Source organism: the organism of the source record quoted next, unplaced genomic scaffold, assembly GCF_019419815.1.
Source record: "Pyrus x bretschneideri cultivar Hongxiangsu unplaced genomic scaffold, Pyrus_bretschneideri_v1 Contig93, whole genome shotgun sequence".
NCBI classification, from domain to species: Eukaryota; Viridiplantae; Streptophyta; class Magnoliopsida; order Rosales; family Rosaceae; genus Pyrus; species Pyrus x bretschneideri.
In genome coordinates, this window is record NW_025999835.1 from 618,988 (window position 1) to 642,682 (window position 23,695).

Below are 23,695 nucleotides of genomic sequence, written 5' to 3' on the forward strand. Positions count from 1 at the left end.
AAGATAATCAACTGTTAGAGAATATACAAAACTGATATCCTTGCTCGACTGGTTCATTCAATTCCAGAAGAAAAAAAAACAACTCCAAATGCAAGAAATACACTTCAAATCGACAGGAATCCTACGTAAGCTCATGTTGGCGATTCGGATGTCAGCTTACAGAGAAGCGGAACTCAAAACTAACCCTAAGAACGGCATTCTTAGTTACACAAAACCCGGACCAACCTAAATCGGTCCCTTGAGTATTGATCCAAAGCCAAACCCAGCAGTGAAAGCGAGTTTCATAGTGGCTGAATTAAATACTGCAGGTTCCTCCCAATGTCACAGTTGTTTGTAATCTCAGTTAAAGCCAATTATTAAGACAAACCAGAAAGGACAATGACCAAGCTTCATTGTGTTCCTTGGGACCCAAGCTTAATATATTCCTAAACAAAACACATAAGAACAACGAAAAGAGATAAAAAGAAAACAAGTACAACTGAGGATTGATGTAATGCCAATATCCAGAAATAGTGTTTGTCTATGACATCATAAGTTTAGCAGCTCGATCGAAGACAAAGTTGATTAGGAAATTATGGCTTAACCCTTTGCTCAAACTGTAAAAGCAGGCGTACGATCGACAATGTGACTTCTCGTATATTGACAGATCAAGCAATATGTCCGTTTTTTAGCGTGTTATGTCCAACTGCAAGTAAAAGCGCATGCCTCAGCAGGACGACTTAACTTGGTTGGCTACGCGTCCAGACAACTTAGAACCATATCAACCAATGTTTAGTGTCCAATCACTCGCCCTACTTGATCCGGAATGAACAAAAACTAAGCCAAAGAAAACAAAATGAGGTGCCTATGTCAGTTTGTCTTCAAGTCACCACAAACGAATTATTAATTCCCTACTAAAACAACATGCCCTAAACCAATATGTCGAGTAAACAGAAAACTAAATGATCAGACAGTTGACTAGACAGATAAGCACAACTATCCTAGGTGAAAAAGTTAATATTCCTATACATAACATAACATATTGCGACCGGTACCACTTGATTGACTTCAGCATCATTTGAGAAACGTAAAAGCAAAAAGAATACCATGCAACACATTCATCCCGCTGTCATTGAGTCTCCTGGGATTCAAGCAATGTTCTTATCTATTAAAAATGTCATTTAGCGAATGATAATTCCGTAATGACATGGTAGTTGGACTGCATATATTCAATATGAATATAGGCATCGACATCAATTGACAACGGTTGACAATCTCTTTAATAAAACAAAAGCATGCTACAAGGCGCTTCTCGACGCCAAATTTAATCCTACAAAATCCTTCAAATCTTTGAATAGACTCACAGAAAGTCAAACAAAAAAGCGTTGCTCAAGAAAACTTGACACTACATAATAAAAATAGAAAATTAATAAATAGCGACTATTTTTATTCAAAAACTCTTAGACAACTTTCGTTATCGTTAAGGACATCTTTTTTATTATTAAGGACATGTTATTTTAATTCAAAACTCTCATGACGTGTGACTCTGCTTTTATTTTTTTGTCCTTATAATAACAAAATGCCTTTAATAATATAAAGAAAATTTGTGAGAGACTTTTGTTTAGTTCTCACTATCCTTTCTTTCTGACCAACAATAATCAGCCCATCTCCTTAATTTTGAGTCAGACCGGCTTGGGCCAGGCTTTGAACCCTGATGGGATCCGCCGCTGCTGCTTCCATTAGCGTATCGGATTGGGATTTACGGAGATAATTGTTTCGTTTAATTTTTGTTTTTTGTTTTTTTTTAGATTTTTGAGTAAGAGGTGATTGTAGAGAGATCATCTATCTGAATTATATTTTGCATACCATATGATGTAACATTTGATGATTGATTTCTTCGTTTAAATCATTAAAAAAGGTATCCAACAATAAACCGCGATATCATGTAATTTACAAAATATAATATAAAACATGATTTTCCTATTCTTTTTCTTTAGTAAGTTCGACTTGTCAATAAGAGTCTTAAGTTTGCCTCCTCTTAAATTCAACTTATGGTATTGCGAGTTCGATAATTGTTATGTCGACACATTTCATAATTGGCAAATTGGTAGTTATCCTAGTGTAAATATATACTTAAAAAAGGAATTAACTTGTTTCTTTAAAATTAAACAGATCTAAAGATACTTAAGCAAAAATCATTTACCCAAAAAATAAGCAAAATATGAAATCATTTAGTTAACAAACTATACAAAAACATATGGATGGATCTGATAAAATAATTACGAATATGATCATTAGAGAATAATTTTTAATGTGAACGATTCTGATTATAAAAACGAAGTTATAAAAATCTTAAAAAGTTGAGCCTTACTTTTTCAAAAATAAAATAAATACGAATTTCTGTGAATATTTCAATTTTATTTTGGACAAGCTCTCTTTTTTCAATGTGTGTGTTGCTCACACATACAATTGGAGACACGTAGCAATTTTGTGAACATGTTGTTGATGAACGGTTAACAAGTTTGTCACGTGATGTTAAGATATAATGACATATTATTGATATACTATCGGCACATAATTAATACATTATCGATACAAAATTCAACATTTAGCAAATTACATAAATATTGCATAGCAGATTTACTACCATTTTCCTTTGATAATGGAGCTCAATTTCAACTTTCATTCTCTTTGACTTGTCCAAACATTGAATTAAATAGCCAACGGTAAAAGACCAAACTCCCACAGTAATACTGGATGATCTAATCCAATGGGCACTGAACAAATAGTATCTGATCGATCTGGATTTGGTTTTGACTGACCGGCCTTATCCCACCCAATTCATATCCCTCACTCTCAATTTCCAATGCCAGAAACGCACAGCCTTTAGAAAATCCGATCCAAAAGTCGTTTCCAAACACCCACAATGCCACCGCCGGCGGCGCTCTCAGCTTCCTCCTCCTTCACTCTCCTCTCCCCACCTCCCTCCCCAAAGCCAAAGCTCCCGCCTTTCTCCCCCAGAAAACACTTTTTCGCCATTAACCCCCGTCGCCACTCACTCCACTCCGCCCCCTCCTCCGCCGTCCGATGTGCCGTCATCGAGAAAGAGACTCCAGAGGCCCACCGCCCCGACACCTTCCTCCGCGAGAACTCCTCCTCGTCCTCCGTCCGGGGCCGCTTCGAGAAAATGATAAGAGACGCCCAGGACACCGTCTGCGCCGCCATTGAGGCGGCTGACGGCGGTGCCACGTTTAAAGAGGATGTGTGGTCGAGACCCGGCGGCGGCGGAGGCATCAGCAGGGTTCTCCAGGACGGTGCTGTTTGGGAGAAGGCTGGTGTCAATGTCTCTGTTGTGTACGGCGTTATGCCTCCCGAGGCCTACCGAGCTGCCAAGGGCGCCGCCGCAGCTGATCACAAGCCTGGCCCGGTTCCCTTCTTCGCCGCCGGAGTTAGCTCGGTAATTTCGTGAGTTCTGCTCTGTTTGTGAACAAAGAAATGTTGGGTTTTCTTATTTTGTGTTTGTAATATGTGGGGTTGCATTTTGGTTTTTGATTGCTTTCAGGTTTTGCATCCGAAGAACCCGTTTGCGCCTACTTTGCACTTCAATTATCGGTATTTCGAAACTGATGCTCCACAAGGTATGAATGTGAATCTAATTGCTCATTACTTTTTCGTCGATTGTACATTGCTTAGTTAGGTGGTGTTAGTTGGCAGGCAGGCTTGAATCCATCGTTTTTCAAAGTACTGATGTAGTAGATGATCTCAAATTGGTATAGCATTTTAGCTCATACTTGTGTAGGATAATGCAAATGAAAGGATTTGACATGTTGCCAAAGATGAGGTCGAATTGGATATAAATGTGCAAAAGTAGAATTATAATGAAAATTGTGAAACCCAGAAGCCAGAACCTGCTGCCTTGTGACTGGGCAGTAGATTATGCTCACATGGTAGAAATGATATGTTGATAGTATGAGTAATACCTTTTATGGATTAATTAACGTTTAATCTGCTAGCAGTTACAATAGCAGAAACAATTACTATACTTACTACCGGCGGTAAGATATTTCTTATTGTCAACATCTGAAAAATTTGCACGTTTCTTATATCATGATTTGTCACATTCGTAAACTTGTGTTGAGATTATGAGTAATACTTGTGTAAAATAGTTTATGAAAAGGAACACTGTTTGGAGTCTATCTTGATTTGTCACATTTGTGCAGATGCTCCCGGAGCACCTAGGCAATGGTGGTTTGGGGGTGGAACTGACTTGACACCTGCTTATATTTTTGAGGAGGATGTTAAGCATTTTCATTCAGTATGTACTCAAAGCAGACAACTTTCCTCATGGTGTTTTGTGATTAAAGCTCCGCTTTTTGAACATTCTCATTCTTATGAAAATTGCTGGGAGGCGTTAACCAACTGCATACTAATGTTAGCCTAAACTCTGTAGGTTCAGAAAAGTGCTTGCGACAAATTTGATCCTGCCTTCTATCCTCGGTTCAAGAAATGGTGTGATGATTATTTCTATATCAAGGTATTTTACTAGACCTGTTTTACTGTTGTGTTATGAATTTATAATATGGTGTTGATGATGCATTGATGTTTTCTAAACTCTTAACAGTCAATTTGGCTAACTTCTTAGGAACTAACAAAAGACGTGCCTGCAGGCCAAATAACTGCATTCTTGTTCCTGTTTGCTTATAAAATATTGGTGATATTATTTTGTGAAATGCGTATGTTGACATTCTCATTGTAATGCAATTGATTGTGGGATTGTGATTGTTGTTGTGTGTCAAATTACTCCAATTGTTACAATTTGGATGAGGTTTACCCATCACGAAAATCTTGATGGACACATACAAACATTCAATACTAAAACTACTCGGTTATATGATGTCTGTATGTTTTCACGCTTCATCTTAAGCTCCTGCCTGACGATGTTGTTGTAGTCATATGCTACTGGTTAGCTTAACTTTATCCTTATAGTATCAAAGCATATTATATGTCTTCAATGTTAATAACTCAAGGTTTATAGTTTTGGTTTTGGGTTGTGTAATGTGCACTAACATGTAACATGGTCATGCATGCTATGATTTTGCCCCCCTCAGGCAGTCTTCCCAATCAAATGAAGAGTAAAATCCTATTGCCACTTCCCAATCATTTACTCTTAAACTACTGATTTGGTTATAATCATGATGCTGACTAAATGGGATAAAAGTACTTGGGATTTTGGACTCGTTCAGATGCCAAGTTGCTATGTTTTCCTGGTACTATTTTGTTTGATATTTGACAATCTTATCTGTATGCAGCATCGAGATGAGAGGCGAGGACTTGGAGGAATATTTTTTGATGATCTAAACGATTATGATCAGGAGATGCTTCTTTCCTTTGCCACAGGTATTGCTTAGAAATATCCAATGTTCTTTCTCCTTGTGTATTTTCCATTAATTATTTCTTTCTAGTTGAGTGACAAAATCCTCTTCCTGTGCACACTTATGTTGACGTGAAGAATGTGCAAATTCTGTGGTCCCTGCTTACCTGCCAATTATAGAGAAAAGAAAGGACCTGCCATTTACAGATGAGCAGAAGGCATGGCAGCAATTGCGAAGAGGGCGCTACGTCGAGTTCAATTTGGTATGAAAATAAGTCCGGAAGACATTAGAAGAATTTCATATCATCAGGACTTAAGTAAATGAGGTCTAATTCATATTCTTCTTTTAAACAAAAGGTTTATGACCGCGGAACAACTTTTGGACTAAAGACAGGAGGTCGAATTGAGAGTATTCTCGTCTCTCTTCCACTGACTTCTCGATGGGAATATGACCATGTAAGCTTACTGGATCTCTCTTTACGATATTTTACTTCTGATTCTACTGAAAAACGGAACAGTTTGAAGTTTTGAAGTCATCATTGAGGGAGTGAATTTATTGTTTGCTGTGCAGAAACCAGAAGAGGGAAGCGAAGAATGGAAACTATTAGATGCTTGCATCAACCCAAGGGAATGGGTTTAATGTTTTGAAATTTATCTTTAATTGTCTGATCTTCGTTTTTTTTTCTATCATAATCCGTTTGATTTGTTTCTTTAATAGTTTGAGAGTTAGAGGTTAGCAGTCGGTATCTTGATCAAAGTGTAATACATGTACAAGGCAATGTAAGTTGTGAATTGTCAACTTTTGTAAGATTAGAAACTCTTGTTGAATAAATCTCGGGATGATTAACCATTTTCGAACTTGTTTACATCCTGCAATATATTCTGAATATATACAAGTTGATCGATGTACTGTTTTTCCAATGGAAACGAGGCTCGGAAATGAATACGGAATTTTCTCTACGTCTTGTTAGTGAGATTTGCTTTCTCTTCTTACTTCTCTTCTTACAGCTAGCTTGCTGAATATCTTATTCAACTTTCTGTTTCTCCAAACGCTGTGCACCTCTACCACCCTTGCTTCAACTCCATTCACATAGTTTGCCGGATTTCGTAGGAAAGTACTAATATACCCTTACACAACAATTGTATCAAAATAAAAACTCCGAAAATGGATAATTAAATCCATTTCCACTACAAGTTCAAAGACAAAACATACCGAAATCATATAATGCAGAAGAGAAATGCCAAATAAAAAGTTACACTAAATTCAAAATCGACAAAACCCAGCTTATAGATAATCATCTACTTTTTTATGCTAGTTAGATGCCCCAAACTTGTAAAAAAAAATTGCGAAATGTAAACGAATCAACGTGTGTGGTGGGGTGGTGCCGCAATAAATCTATGTAGACATGCTCTCTAAGAGGTATCAGACATGAGCATTCACAATTGGAGCAATCTTCCTCAGTTGTCCATGAGGCATTCGCGGAAACAAATGATGTTCGATAGGTGTTGCCGGAGAAATGACTCGATGTGAACTGGATGTGCTTGAGCGATATTAATGCAAATGCTGCTAGCACAAACATAACCCTCTCACTGGGCAAACACGAAACGAGGAGAGGAAACCACGTCCAAAAAACTAGGATACCCATGATGTTCAATCCTTTGTTTAGGACATTCTGCCTCGAAAACAAGAGCAAGATGTTTGGATAAACAAATTAAACCTCCCCACCATCTTAACCAGATAACAAGTTTCGTTTATCACGCACAAATCAAACTGAGAATATCCTTGCGTTCGAGTTTTTTTGGATCTGTATTCAAACACTTTCCTTATCTGTCAATTTCTATTTTAAGGGTATATTAGTATTTTTATATCAATTTTTTGTTATAATTATTATAAACTTAAAATTGTGGCTATAATTTTACATGGGATTTTTATCGCAAATGGTCTATGAGATTGATCAAACTCATCATTTTGGTCCCTCACTTTCAAAATCAATCAATGTCGTCCCTGACATTCATTATCGCACATCAATTTGGTCATTTTGTTAAGATTCCGTCAACTATTTTGTTAGTTTGTATGTGGGAGCCACAAATCCAATGAAATGGTGACACGTGGATTACACAAAATAAGAGTTTTATCGCAAATGGTCCCTGACATTGATCCAACTTCTCATTTTGGTCTCTGTGTTTCAAAAATCGATAAATTTGGTCCCTGACATTCAATACTACACATCAATTTAATCATTCTGTTAAAGTTTCGTCAAAATTTTTTGTCCCACTAATCCAATCATATGGCGTCGCATGAATTAACTATAAGAAACTATTAAAAGGAAGGCACCATGACACCACTAAAGTACTTGACCTCTTGAACTCACTCCTCATTCTCTCTAGTTGGTTATAATCCTAAATCCTATCAAATTTAAATTGAATTTATTTTCCAATTGGGGTTGTGGGATGCGAGAAAAATGTCAACGCGGAATACTTTTCTTTTGGTTCACTAAAAAAAAAAAAAGTTTCTTATAGTTAATCCACGTTGAGCCATATAATTGGATTAGTGGGACCACATTAACTGAGGGAATAAATTGATGCGTGATAGTGAAAGTCAGAGACCAAATTTATCGATTTTTGAAACTTAGAGACCAAAATGAAGAGTTGGATCAATGTCAGGGATCATTTGCGATAAAAACCCTTATCTTGTGTAATATACATGTGCAACATTTGATTGGATTTGTAGCTTCCACATACAAACTAATAGAATAGTTGATGAATTCTTAACTGAAAGACCAAATTGATGCGAGGTAGTGAATGTCAGGAACTACTTGATTTTGAAAGTGAGGGACCAAATTAATGAGTTTGGTCAATCTTAAGGGACCATTTGTGATAAAAATCTTTCTCCATGGATTCTAAATTTTAGTTATTTTTCCAAATTTCCCCTCCTTATCGGCCGTCTACCACCCTTCAATCATCTTCGTCAGAGAGGAGGGAAATAAATTGAGGGAAATTAATACGTAGACAGGAAGGTCATTCTCTGAACGCAAGGTATTTTAGGGTTCTTAATTCTAAGAAGACATAGGATTTAGATCATTTTTATGTGCATGGGAATGAAATCATGGTTGTAATCTCAAGTTTTGCCATCCTCTTTTATCCCCTCTGTTTGTATGAAATTCATCAGCTTGATAACAAGTTAATTAATGGAGATACTTCTTACAAAGTTTCGAAGTAATTCGACAAAAGTGACGAAGTATCCTTAGCCATTACTGAAGTATCTTGAGTTCCTTCTGTTTACTAGATTCTGCAAGCATCCTGAAGGATCACGCTGACCAGCCTTTTGCATCAAATGTTCTGTCAAGCAGTAGATCATATCCCTCAGCTGAGTTTTGGATGCTTGCACTACCTCCTAGTTACCTGGCGAAAGCAAAGTCTCTACATACAATACATAGCTAATTGAAGAGACAGAGACTTTTTAGGCTTAATAGCACTCCTATATCTTTTTTCCATTGCATCGTATAATATTAAGTCACCGCTACTTGCAGCCGATGAAAACTTTATCATCCTCCAACACATATAAAAGCTGTGGATTTATATAGGGTATCTCGTTCAGCACTATCAGTTTGGTCCTAGATTCCTCGAATCCGAATTCTACCATTACCCATATTTGTAAACATTCATTGTTTATCAACATCATCAACCAAACCATAAACTACATCAACCCGAAATCATCACTCAGTAAAAGTATTCCATTTAAGTGTACAAGACAATAAGCTTACTTGCAGGATTCGCCATGACAACTAGCAGCAAGGTTCTTCTCTTCTCTTAGATTCGTAATAGTTCTCACTTTCAATAGGACTAGTGCTATATGAACATGGTAATATGAGAAGAGGGACCAAGCTATATTTATTGTCTAAAATGACAACTACCCCTCCTATCATGGTAGCAGTTACATGTCAGTTTTTTTAGAGTTTGAAACCAACTCTAATTCAAAAGTTTGAGTTCTATTGTTTCCCTCCTCTGTAATTTATCATAATTAAATTACTAAAAGCTCAATATTAATATAAGTCCATTTGTTTTCTTTACATACTCTAAACTATGGTTTTATTATTACTCACATCATGGAAAAATCCTAACATTCTCCCACATGAGTATAATTAAACCATACACAACATATATGTTCAAGCAAATGAAGGTGATCACTGACTTTTATTAATCATAATGACTTTTACAATCATCCACCATAACTCATCAGTTGAACTCAAGAAAACTTCATACATAATACATCATATGAGTACTCCAGAATTACAGACTGATCAAATCAAGTGAAAGCATCGTAAATTGGAGAGCTTCAGTAGAGAGCTAAATGGTACCAGTATTGCTCCCACATTCGATCGGTCCTCTTGATACCTTTATGTATCCTTCATTATTTCTGCATTACGTAACATTCCATGAAGCACATGAAATAACCAAAAATGCAGAGTACATATAAGAAATGTTGTCTGAAGCTATACCAAACATCATAGCTTTATAAACATCAAATCATCAATATAAGTAAAGTTATCATACCTTACTCCCACATTCAAACATTATCAAGACATCCTTGCAAACCCATATTAGTTACATGTCGTTGGAAAGCTGTCACATGTAAGGCCTTTGTCAATAGGTCTGCAATCATGTTGAAAGTCCCAATATGTTCTATCTTGATTATTTTCTCCTTGACCTTGTCTTGTACTTTCAAATATTTGATGTCCATGAGCCTTGATGCCTTTGATCTTCTATTGTTTTTAGCAAAGAAAACAGCTGCAGCATTGTCACAATAGATCTTTAAAGGCTTTTCAATGCTCCTTACAACCTCCATTTCACGAATTAAGTTTCTTAGCCAATTACTTTGCTTCATTGCCTCGAAACAACCAATGTATTCTGATTCCATTGTTGACACAGCCCTTGTAGTTTGCTTCTTACTCCTCCATGAGACTGCTCCTCCACACATCATAAAAATATATCCACTTGTTGACATCCTATCATCCACACAACCACCTAAGTCAGCATCAGTGTAGCCACTTCTAGATTTTCTATTTTATGAAACCCCAAAACATAATCTCGGGTCTTCTTCAAGTACCTTAGAACTTTCTTTCCTGCATTCCAATGTGCCACACCGGGATTCAATTGAAATCTCCCTAAGACACTCAATGCAAAAGCCAAGTCTGGTCTAGTGCACTCTTGTGCATACATCACACTTCCCACTAATGAAGCATAAGGCTTACTTTTCATGTCTTCAATCTCAAGGTTTGTAACTAGACACTGAGCCAAGGATAGTTTATCTCCTTTGCCTATAGGTGCATCACCATTGCTGCAATTTGCCATGTTGAATCTCTTAAGAACTTTGTAAATATAGTTCTTTTGAGAAAGACCAATGGTTCTCCTTGACCTATTCCTCACAATTTCAATGCCCAAAACAAAGTGTGCTTCACCCAAATCCTTCATGTCAAAACTGTTGGATAACATACTTAACTAGCCAAAAGTATGTCATCAACATATAAAACCATGAAAATGAAATCTAATCTTATCCACTTCATATATACAGTTGTCAATTTTATTCTCTACAAAGCCAAGTGAAGTCACTACCTGATCAATTTTCTTGTACCATTGTCTAGAGGCTTGCTTAAGTCCATAGATCGACTTATTGAGCTTGCATACATAACTCTCATTCCCCCTTTCAATGAATCTCTGTGGCTGTTTCATATAAATGGTTTCATCAAGATTGCCATTCAAAAAAGCAGTTTTGACGTCCATTTGATGCAACTCAAGGTCAAAGTGAGATGTGAGAGCCATGATAACTCTAAAGGAATCCTTGGTGGAAACAGGTGAAAACGTTTCTGTGTAGTCCAGTCCATTTTTCTGTGTAAAACCTTTAGCCACCAACCTGGCCTTATGCTGTTCAACATTCCCATTGCTGTCTCTTTTGGTCTTAAACACCCATTTGTTCCCAATTGGCTTCATATCATATATTCCTTCAACCAAGCTCTAGACACCATTTGCTTTCATGGAATTCAACTCATCTTTCATGGCAGCATGCCATAAGGAGGCTTGTGGACTTTCTATGGCTGCATTATACGTGGTGGGATCATCAATATCACCAAAATCATACTCCACTTCGTTCAAATAAGTCACGTAATCATTTGATAATGCTGACTTTCTGGTTCTTTGTGATTTCCTAAGAGGAACAGCTGCCTGCATCAGTGTTGTTGGATTAGATGATTTTGCATGTCCACTAGGTATTGGTGGTGCTGCTGCATGTTGACTTGAAATTGCTTAAGGGATTAACATTTGTCAGTGTCGTGAACTGATATCTTGATGCTCATGCAATGGAGTAAATTGCCCACAGACTTATGAAACTACACTGTTTGATGGAATAGTTGTTGCCAAGGTTAGAACACTCGTACCATTTATAAATGACTGATTATTCTCTTCCATTTGTTCAAACACATAACTATTCCTTGAATATGAGTACAAAGCTCCACCATCTTCAATGAACTTGGCATTGTTGCTTTCTGCCAAACGAGTGTGTGCATTAGGGCAATAAAAACGATAGCCCTTGGATTTCTCAGGATACCCTACAAAGTAACAACTTGTAGTCCTCATATCCAATTTCTTCTCATGGGGATTCTATGAACGAGCTTCACATTGACAACCCCAGGTATGGAAATGTGAAAAACTGGGCTTTCTTCCTGTTCAAAGTTCAAAAGGAGTTGAACAAACAGCTTTACTTGGTACACGATTTAGTATGTAATTAGATGTTCTTATAGCCTCTCCCCAAAGAAACTCAGGGAGTTGTGAATGGGAAAACATACTCCTAACCATCTCCTTTAGGGTTCGATTTCTACGTTATGCAACTCCATTTTGGGAGGGTGTACTAGGTGTAGTATACTGAGCAACTATGCCTTCTTGCTGCAAATACATGGCAAAGGGTCCCTTTTGTTGGCCAGCTTCTGTAAACCTACCAAAATATTCTCCTTCACGATCTGATCGTACAACCTTAATGTGTTTTTCCAATTGTTTTTCACTTCAAGTTTAAAGATTTTAAAACAATTTAAAACCTGTGTTTTTTCAGAAATCAAATAAAGATATGTATACCGAGAGAAATCATCTATAAAGAGCACAAAATAAGAGTTGCCACAAATCGTTCTAGTTGGAAATGGACCACAAACGTCAGTATGAATAAGTTTTAAAAGATCACTGCTTCTTTTCGAATTTGACTTGTTATTTGATGAAGTGGTTTTACCCTTATAACAGTCAATACAATTTTCTAAGTCGTGAAAACTTAGATTTGGCAATGAACCTAGTTTCACCAATCTCATCATTCTTTCCTGGGATATATATCCAAGTCTCCTATGCCATAACATAGAAGAATTATCATTAGTGAGCATTCTCTTTGCGGCTGAATGGCTAACATTATGACATTCATGAAAATAGGTACACTGAATTTGCCAAAGATCAGAATTAAGAGAAGCATAACCCAACAAATTATCCAACTGATCCTTTAAATAAAAACGAATACTTAAGTCATCACCAACATATGAAAAACCATCTTGTACAAACTTAGTAGCTGACAACAAATTCCTTCTCATTGAAGGTACATAAAGGACATTATTTAACACCAAAACATAACCTGAAGAGAGTTATAACATAACTTGACCAACAGACTCAACATTGACACAACTTCCATTTCCAACATAAACACTGTAATGCTCTTTATTTTGGCTCTCCTGGCTTTGAAATCCTTGTAAAGAATTGGTTATATGCACGGAATAACCGGTATCAAACCACCAAGAATTTTGAGGAATACAAACCATGTTTGGTTCGACTGTTACAAAAACATTTATGAGCCATGCTTTGAATCCTGCACAATCCTTCCTTAAGTGCTCGACAGAATTGCAATGATGACACCTCTTGAAGTGGGGTTTATTTATCTTAAGACCAGAACTCGTGGAAGGAGTATCACCTTTATTAGGTCCTACAGAAGCTGAACCATATTTCTTTGACCCTTGTGCAACATTTGGTTTGGAACTTGTGCAATTCGACTTCCCTTTGTCAAACTTAGAAGTTCCAGTAGCTTTATTCTTTCCTTTTCCAACATGAATCAGATTGACGCTGTCAATTTTTGACTTCTTCATTCTCTCTTCTTCTTGGTAGCAGATGGAAATCAGTTCATTGATATTCCATGTTTCCTTTTGAGTATTATAGCTCACCTTAATTTGCTCATAATCATTTGGCAGTGAGAATAAAGCCAAATGAACAAGGAATTGGTCAGCTATGGCAATGTCCATTGCATTCAGTTTTTTAGAGAGGTTGACAAGTTTGAGCAAATGCTCTCTAACACTCCCAACGCCATCATGCTTAGCATTAATTAACTCTGAAAGATAAACACCAGTCTCAACCTTATCAGACCTTTTAAACTTTTCCTCAATCTTGGCCATGTACGACTTGGCCAAGTCACACTTTGGAATACCACCTCGAATATGCTCCTCCATTGCATTTTGCATGATTAACAACGACATTTGATTAGCCCTTTCCCATTTGGCAAATGTCTCCTCTTCTGTAGCAGTACTATCTTCAGTCAAGGCTGTTGGTTGAGGCTGGGAGAAAGCAACACTGAGTTCAAGCATCCCCAGATGCATTTCAATTTGTTGCTTCCAAGTCTTAAAGTTATTGCCGTTAAGTTTCTCAATGTTCATCAAGTTGAGCATATTGAAACCTGCAATTTTTGACAGAAATTTCATTCGAAATTCATGAGTTTTGTGACAAAGAAAAGAAACTTAATATTCTTTGTCATCCAACAACTATAGAACCAGTCACACTTTTGAGCATAAAACTGTCTATATATATACAAAAGATGAACTTCCAATCATGCACAGCAAAACATAAACACTGGAAATTATGTAAATACAATGCCTTTGGGCAAGTAGGGTTACAGACATTGCAAGTTCCATGTTTCACTGTACAATAATTCATAGCTAGTCCCAGTAGATTATTTCTTTGGAAAGTTCTCTACTTGATAAGGCATACAAATTATAACCACTTTACTACATTGAAATTGTAAAACCTTAATAGTATGCACATCACTTTGGTGATTCATTCATATCGTTTTGCAGATTCATCAACAGATAGTATAAATATTTATATATTGCCCTCAAATGAACAATTTCAATTTGTTCTCATTTGATTGGAACTCAAGCAACCAATTGAGAAAAAATTGTAATGACATAGAATGCTCATTGTAGCAGTTAATTCATCAGACCATTTGCAGTAATATTGGTTACAGTATAAAACACAAGGAAAGATTTAATAATCTTGCAGCGGATCATGAATTAAATTGAAATATATCATTGTCAGTATGAGTTTATGGTTCAGATTGACCTGCTTTGATACCACATGTAAACATTCATTGTTTATCAACATCATCAACCAAACCATAAACTACATCAACATGAAATCATCACTCAGTAAAAGCATTCCATTTAAGTGTACAAGACAATAAGCTTACTTGCAGGATTCGCCATGACAACTAGCATCAAGGTTCTTCTCTTCTCTTAGATTCGTAATAGTTCTCACTTTCAATAGGACTAGTGCTATATGAACATGGTAATCTGAGAAGAGGGACCAAGCTATATTTATTGTCTAAAATGATAACTGCCCCTCCTATCATGGCAACAGTTACATGTCAGTTTTTTTAGAGTTTGAAACCAACTCTAATTCAAAAGTTCAAGTTCTATTGTTTCTCTCCTCTGTAATTTATCATAATTAAATTACTACAAGTCCAATATTAATATAAGTCCATTTGTTTTCTTTACGTACTCTAAACTATGGTTTTATTATTACTCACATCATGGAAAAATCCTAACAATATTTCCATACTCCTGTTTCTGCAGCAGAAATGGGTAAGAAAACACAAAAGTGAGAACCTCTATAATCCCCAACATCCGCCCAAATCATCGATTGTTCTTCAATAACAATGGATAACCGCACTAGCTCCTGAAAGTTTTCCTCAGCCAAATCGAAAGATATCATTCTTAATTTTGAATCTATTTGGCTACCTTCACCGCGTTTCCTGTCTAGCCAATGCAGGGCCCCGTTCAACAACGAACCCCGTCCAATCAATTCAACATGATCGAGGCCTTCAACACTCCTCTATGAACCCATCTTCAGTGTAAAAAGAAAAATTTCATATTGACGATTGGGAGTTAGATTTTCACAAATGACCTTGTAATCATCAGTCGCAGAATCATAACCGAACCCATAAAATGATGGAAGAAGAACTGAAGAAGTAGGTTTTGGTAACTTGTTGGCATTTCCAGTACAAGTGTTCCACAAGACAACGTCCAAGCAGTTTTATCTGTAGACATATCAAGACATTGCTAGAACCCATAATCTGCACGAATCTTCTTTGATGCTCTACTAGTGGTAATTTGTGCTTTCTGCAGCGTGGAACAACTACACGACTAACATTTTCGTGCTTGTTCTTCGCTAATAATGTCAATAAAGATTCATAGTCTATGGACTTGAGATTGCTTGTACTTGTAAACGTTAGTAGCCTCAAGTTGTCGTTGTTGTTGTTGTTGATGCGTCTAACTGCATGGCTGAGCTGCTTTCTGACAAAATAAGGATTTGAGATTAAGTTACGCCATGACAGTATCTCGATGATGATATCATTTGTGAAAATACAGGCACCATGATCCGTTGGGATCAGTTGCGTCTGTCGCTCCGGCAGGCCACCTTCTGCCATGTTAATTAGATGATCAAATCTTTCTCCTGTAACTGCAAAAGATCCACGAAAAGTATTAGAATAAAAATTGAAAGAAAAGTAGAAAATCCCTAAAGCTTATACATACAATCAGCATGCCGCGAGAGCTAGGGCTTCTTATTGTTCATGCAAAAATTTCATAAAATCTGACAATCGGGATGAGGAAAGAATAGTCAGATAAATAGTCATCAATCATCAATGATAGTGTTCTAGCAACAAAAAAAAGCGCAGAAACATCACTCCCAAAAAAAATATAGGTATAATTTATCTAAACAATCTAGAAAAGATGAAGAGAAAAATAATGGAATCAACAACATATGTGTAAAACCGTATACCTGTGGTTATCAGCAGGGCAGGTGAAGGGAGGAAGGGAGGACGATAAAGAGATAATATGGGAGAAATGAGGAGGCTAGAGCGTTTGCTGGGTTAAATGGGTAGGTATTTTGAGTTGTATCGGCCTAGGTGCATTTTAATACGTACCTCGTTTTTTAATTTCTTAAACTACTAATTAATGAAATCCTCTTTGTCATTCAAAAGAGGATGAAAAGACTACTTAGTCTTCTATCACAAAAAAAAAAAAATGATGGGCAATAATGTAATTTTATAGGTCCAAATTTTACTGTTTTTTATTGAAGCCTCACCTATAGATGGTGTTAAAATACCTTCAATATTAAAAAAAAAAAAAAAAAAACCTCCCACTCCCCTGCGTTCTCTTTCTCTCTCTCTCTCTCTCTCTCTCTCTCTCCCCTCATTTTCTAAACAAATATGTTTATACACACAAAGTGTGTAGGCAAATGCTAGGTGCATTTTAATAAGCACCTCGTTTTTTAATTTCTTAAACTAAACATATGCTTCTTTTGAAAATTTGATTAAATATTTTCCTAAAATTTTGGTGATTAATTTCCATTATTGACATTAGGTCATTTCTAACCGAAGGGTCTAGAGGGCTAGACGGCCGAAAATAGTTCGAAAATTGTCTCCAACTGAGGGCTAGGCCAGAGGGCTCATGGAATCTGAGAGGGCCCCAAGGAATCTGAAAGGGCCAAAGGAATGGAGGGCTGGTTGCATGGGTTGGCAAAAAAAAAAAACATTAATCCTGTCAGTTATAATCGACATGAATGCTTAAAAAGAAATTTGAATCCAACCGCTAGCTGGCACTAGTTACCGTTGGATTCAATTTTTTTTAATAGGTTTTTTGGCCTTTTTTTTTTTTTTTGAAATTCTCAAAAATTCTAATTTTTTCTTATAAACACCTAAACCATTCATTCACCATTCCTCACAAAATTTTCACCATTCCTACACCATTTCAATTCTCATATTTTCTTTCCTCTTTCAAAAATCTATCCTTCAATTTTTTAAAATAATTTTCAAATGGCCTCGTTTGTAATGAAAGGTAGGGCTTGGACCCGAAAACAAGATGAAGCTCTTTGTAAGGCTTATAGATAGGTGTCAGTGATAAGCTAATATTTATATATATTTTACATCAAATTCACTTGTCTTTCTTAGTTAGTTCCTTATATTTTTGAGCTATTTACTTTGTTTTTGTGTTTTGTGGGATTTGTCAAGCAAAGAAAAGAAAAATAGCACAAGTGGAATTTTAAGTAACAAATTCGTCAAAACTGCCTGTGCGGATCAACTAACTTTGGAAGCAAGTTGCGGACAGCTCATAATGAATTAGAGAATGAACCTTATATGCTTGGAAAGCTACGGATGTCTACTTTCTGGAGCATTTCACAGATTGCTAATATCATGTTTCTAGAAGACGTTACGGCCGTTTTAACACTAAAAGGTTCCTAAGAGGCTGAGTAGTTTGTAACTGACAAGAAAGCATTGAAAGCAATAAATCCAACAAATCTAGCAGCCAAAACAGATACAGCCAAGAACAAGCTAGCTGACACCTATTCAAATATCAGAGGGAATGGAAAATTAAGTGGGAGTAATGGGTATGAAGGCTACCTAAAGAGTTACAATTGTTTTCCCATTTCCCCTCACTTATTGTCATCACTAAATGGCTGTTAGTAGGGGTGAGTTATGGAGAAGAAACTAGGGTAGCAAGCAAGAAAAAAAAGGCTACAGGTTGAAGTGGCAAAGGACAGAAAAAAATAGAAAAGAAAGAAAAAAAGAAGGTTGCAAGTTGCAGCGGAAAGGAAGGAAAAAAGACAAGGTAGTAGCGTTGGGGAAGGAAGGAGAGGAAGGAAGAAATCTTGACATTCTCTTCTTTAGGTTTTATCTTCTCAAACTTATGTATTTCTTTGGGTTTTATTTAAGGATTATGTGTAACTAATTTTTAGTAGTTAGGGGCTGTTTTGAAGCCCCAAATATGATTGCAAGTTTGTTATGACATTTCATTTGAATTACTTTTATGAATGGATGAAAATTAGTTCACTACTTGTCTCATTGATGAATTCTTTATGTGTTTTATACAGATGCATACTTAGTAAGCATATCTAGGATTCTAATGCTATGAATATGTGTGTGCCTGCCCTTGTTGAATGAGGACCTACACATGTTCTAGAGTAGTACTTGTTAATTGCGATTAACATGTGAATCAATTTCTAGGATAAGTAAGACAATGCTAGTACTTACGATGCCTTGTGATGACTCAAACTCTTTTCGTTCTTAATGATTTCTACTTGTTAAATCTATGAACACGCCATTCTAGATTGCATGCTAGGGACTAAGTTAAGTTGAAAACGCCATTCTCTTAACATACTACATAAGAAAGAGTAATAGGTTAAGTTCTAACACTGAGCCAACTTGAGCATCTTCATTTGGAATAAAAGGAATTTGAATGAAACATAACATGTTTGTATGATTATTTGGTGGTGGATAGCAATTCCCCTAACTCGTTTTTCTTAATTTGTGAACTACTTAAAATCTGTTTTTGTTCGATTTAATTTAAATAGCAAATCAACTCCAAAAATCCCAAAGTTTTTTGTGAGTGCATCTCTGTGTGTCTATTGTCTGCATATAAAATTTCGTAGACTTTAGATAATTATAAGTCAGTCTAATAATTATTTTTCAATGGCTGGTCAGTATGGACAGTAACCCAGTTTTTGTGACTTTTAAGTAGTTGGATAAAACAATCTTTTGTGGGAAAAACCCTTATTTTCATATGCTACAATTGACAAATCTTAGTGTTAATAAGGAAAATCAATAGGAAATTTGTGTGCTACTTTGTGGTGTGCTTTTAATCCTATCAGTCGAAAGATAGTGTGAGGGGGAATTGTCAAACAAATGACGGTGTTTGGACTCATGTGTCCAAAAAATACTTAGAGTTCTATGAAGGGTCCACTCCAGTGAATATTCGAAACCACGAGAGTTGTTCTTCAAGATGGAAGAAACATCTTCAGTCAAGTTTGAACAAATGACATCAAGCATTGTTAGTAGCCGCAGGTAGACATAAAAGCGGCGCTAATTACTACGACGAAGTAAGTGTTTTCACAATTTATTTTAAATATTTAATTATATTACATTTAATTTCATAAATTAATTTCCTTTAATTTTTTTCTAGGTATGCCAAGCAGATGAATTGTATATGGAGAGCAACTCGACACCTTTTCAGTTTCACAGTTGTTGGGAAATTTGTAAAGGGCGGGGGTTATTTGAAGATCCACCACATAGAGCTCCTACGCTGGTGTTCAGAACTGCATCCTCAGCTGTAGATATGGATGAAGATGGATCTCCAACCATTCAACAAACAAGGGTAGAAAATCTGTCTTCGGGTGAAGGTTCCATACCTAGGGCTATGGGACAAAACAAGACGCGAAGGTTGAAGGAAAAGGGCAAGGCAAATTATGATTACGCTGCTCAACATGAAGTCGGCGGCCTCATTGTGATTAATGGCAGAGCAAAATGCCCTTGAGGCGGAAGAAAGGAAAAGTAGGCATGAAGAACGGGCCAAACAAATACGAGAAGAGATGGATGATAAGAATATGGAAAGAAACACTTCGAATTACACTCCAATGAGTAAGGTCTATTTTGATAGAAAAAAAAAAGAAATTTTGAATTGGCGTCAGTTGTTTACCTCTGACTATACTCCTACAATGGCAGATGATGAAGATGATGTTGATTATGGATACTAAATTTAAGTTGTTGTAGTTTTTAAATTCAAGTTAATGTTGTTTTTAAATTTTGATTTGTAGTTTTTAAATTTAAGTTGTAGTTTTTAAATATAAGTTGTAGTTTTTAAATTTAATTGTTGGATTTGAATTTAAGTTGTTGTAGTTTTTAAATTTAAATAATAAATTATGTTTAGCCCTTTGGCCCTCGGTTGGAGATGGAGGCAAATATGGTCTTGTATTGTTCATTAAAATATTAATATCTTAGAGGGCCAGAGGGCTAAAATGAGTCATTTGACCAGTCCTTGGTTGGAGATGGCCTTAGAGTTCAATTTTGTTTAGAAGTTTCGGTTTTCACGACTTCTTCACTGAATCATTGGGCATTTTGTGTTCTTATTTTTTTCCTTATTATCCCTATATATATCCATTTATTATCCATCTCTTGTTACAGGTGCTGGCAGATTCTTTTTGTTGTTTATTATAATTTTTATTTTTGTGATTTGAGTAGAATATGTATAAAAAAAGTTGTAGATTTGATTATCTAAATGAAAATACCCCCAAAAATAATACAAGTATGTTTGATTAGATAGCTACGTCTTGTTTCGGACACATTTGGTTTTATGGTGCATTTGATTTTTTTTTTTGTAGATTTGGTTTTTTGGTATCTAACCATAACAAAACAGTTACCTAACAACATACACATTTGGTTTTAAAGAAAATTAATGAAAAAGAATTGATAACTTTGAGTTTGAACGATAAGGTCAAAATAAAGGGTAAAGTGAATAGTACCAGGATTGATTTTTTAGTATAAAAATGTGGTTTTTCGTTAAAGTGATTAGTACCGGGAGCTTTTCGTGAAGGTTCCCTTGGTTTTATGATATATTTGGATGTTTTGTACGTTTGGTTTCTTGATATATTTAGAATCTGTACATACACAAGGGTACCTGAAAATGGACACATTTGGTTTTATGGTATATTTGGATTTTTGGCGCATTTGGTTACTTGGTACATTTAGAATTTAAACGTACCAAAAATGTTACCTGACAATAGGCACATTTCTTTTTATGGTACATTTAGATTTTTGGCATATTTGATTTCTTAGTACATTTGGAATCTAAACTGTACTAAAAATTGATAAAAAAAATTTCAAATGTACAATGTACCATAAATTTTGAATATTTTTTATGTATCTATACGTAAAACTTTACAAAGTTAATGAAGTTTTTTAGGAAAAATATGTGTTAATGACTTTTGTTCATTGAGACTTTTCTAATAAAAAGTTCTCTTTCTTTTTTAGTACTGATAATGACAAATTTAATAAAAAATTTATCTTATTTATTAAAACGAAAGTCATTTATTGCGTAGAAGAGGATTGACGAAATTAAATTCTTAGAGCATCTCCAAAGGAGATGTTAAAATGTCCACATAGGCTACAACAGTAAAAAAAAAAGACCACAATAATCTTCTCCAACCGAAATTTCAATTCCTATGTGGCTATGACATGGATTGGCAGTAATATTCTCCAACCGAAATTTTTATCTCCTCTCTTACTCGATTCTCCTCGCCTTCTTCTTCCCTTTTCTTAGAACCAAACACAAAAATCAACCTCAAGATCTCAATCTAAAACATGGCGATGAAAGTGGCTGGGTTAATATGAATTTCTTTTTATCGATTTGCATCCTCAAGATCGAGAACAGCTACAAGGATTGAGATTGGGCTCCTTCTCTGTGTTCTGCACTTTCTAAAACACAAATCACGGTCAAAATTAATCTTGTGCAAAAAAATCAAGAAACTCCAATGACCCAAATCCAATTTCAAAATTAAATCTTGTCCAATTTCCAGAACGTCTTCTTCCTAGAAGCCTAGAATTTCCACCCACCTCTCAGACTCTAACTTGCTTTCCTTTGTTTTTAAACAACGAGACGCCGCAAAGGCCTAAAACTCCGTAGATCGTTGTGGAATCAGTTGGTCTCTGTGCTCCCTTCTTCATCACGTCACGCTTTCTCTCCTTCTTCTCTCCTCCTGTGAATCAAACAATCAAAGACTTCAGATTTGGGGTTTTGATTTCACTTTTAGAATATTTGCAGTCTAATTCGAATAATTTTTATTATCAATTATTTATATATGTAAATTTAAAATATATAATATAATTATTAAAATAAAATAGTGTAGTAAAATAATAGTTTAATTTGACATATTGGGTGGAGAACAAAATTTTAAAAGATGTCAAAGTGCCACATAAGCTGTCAAATTCAAATTTTACGTTTAAAATTTGACATCTCCTTTGAGATGGTCTTATATGGCTTAAATGTCAAAATGGTCCTTGTTTATAGCTATATAGCCAATTTAATCCTCGTGTTTTCGATTTGGACAATTTAGTTCTCATGTTTGTCTATGTTAGCCAATTAAGGACATTTCATTCAATATCTTTTAAAAAATTCATAAGAAAAATTATATAAGATATAATTACCCTTTCTCTTTATAGAAAAATGAAAATCAATGAAAAATAACACATATAAGAAATAAAACTTCCAATCTGAAAAATGATTAAGGTTGTGACATAAAAAAGAGAGGGGGTAATGTTAGGGAGGAGGTCACGGAGTTGGGAGGAGAATAATTTTTCTTTTAATTTTTAATTTTATTTCAATTTTAAATATTTTACATCAAATAAATAATTCTATAAATAAGTTAATAGTTATTTATAAATTATTTTTTATAGAAATTAGATGTAAATGTCCTTAATTGACTAACAGAGATAAACACAGGGACCAAATTGACCAAATTGAAAACACTAGGACTAAATTGACATAATGACTAAAACACAAGGACCATTTTAACATTTTAACATTCTTATACGATCCCTGTGTTATAGCTATATAGCCAATTGAATCCTCGTGTTTTCGATTTGGCTAATTTAGTCATTGTGTTTGTCTATGTTAGCCAATTAAGGACATTTCATTCAATATCTTTTAAAAAATTCATAAGGAAAATTATATAAGATATAATTACCCTTTCTCTTTATAGAAAAATGAAAATCAATAAGAAGTAACACATATAAGAGATAAAACTTTCAATCTGAAAAATGATTAAGGTTATGACATAATAGGGAGTAATGTTAGGGAGGATGTCGGGGAGTTGGGAGAAGAATAAATTTTCTTTTAATTTTAATTTTATTTCATTTTTAAATATTTTACATCAAATAAATATTTTTATAAATAAGTTAATGGTTATTTGTAATTTTTTTTTTATAGAAATTAGATGTAAATGTCCTTAATTGGCCAATGAAGATAAACAAAAGAACCAAATTTGCAAAATTAAAAACACAGGGACTAAATTGACACAATGGCTAAAACACAGGGACCATTTTAACATTTAAACCTTCTTATATTATAGGCAATTAGTTGCTAAGCTATGCCTCTATATAAATGCATTTGAGTTAATGACATGGAAATTAAAGAAAAAGAAAGTTATTGAGGTGACAATTGGTTAAAGCAC

The 23,695-nt window shown here is 35.3% G+C and overlaps 1 protein-coding gene and 1 pseudogene across 1 annotated transcript; one reads left to right on the forward strand and one right to left on the reverse strand.

Annotated features, from left to right (window-relative positions):
- The first annotated feature begins 2,790 nt into the window (after positions 1 to 2,790).
- LOC125473723 (oxygen-dependent coproporphyrinogen-III oxidase, chloroplastic-like) lies at positions 2,791 to 6,200 on the forward strand. The gene is made up of 8 exons (XM_048576939.1): positions 2,791 to 3,436; positions 3,542 to 3,617; positions 4,200 to 4,294; positions 4,430 to 4,513; positions 5,289 to 5,376; positions 5,489 to 5,613; positions 5,708 to 5,806; positions 5,922 to 6,200. The coding sequence occupies exons 1-8, from the start codon at positions 2,906 to 2,908 to the stop codon at positions 5,988 to 5,990; spliced, it is 1,167 nt and encodes a 388-aa protein (XP_048432896.1). The 5' UTR covers positions 2,791 to 2,905; the 3' UTR covers positions 5,991 to 6,200.
- Positions 6,201 to 8,594: 2,394 nt separating this feature from the next.
- On the reverse strand, positions 8,595 to 16,236 carry LOC103961842 (annotated as a pseudogene).
- Between the last annotated feature and the right edge of the window lie 7,459 nt (positions 16,237 to 23,695).

Excerpts from the sequence above, each read along its gene's own strand:
- LOC125473723 (XM_048576939.1), top strand. The coding sequence starts at position 2,906 with ATGCCACCGCCGGCGGCGCTCTCAGCTTCCTCCTCCTTCACTCTCCTC. Across the intron at positions 4,295-4,429 it reads ATGTTAAGCATTTTCATTCA|GTTCAGAAAAGTGCTTGCGA; the intron begins GTATGTACTCAA and ends TAAACTCTGTAG. Across the intron at positions 5,377-5,488 it reads GCTTCTTTCCTTTGCCACAG|AATGTGCAAATTCTGTGGTC; the intron begins GTATTGCTTAGA and ends GTTGACGTGAAG.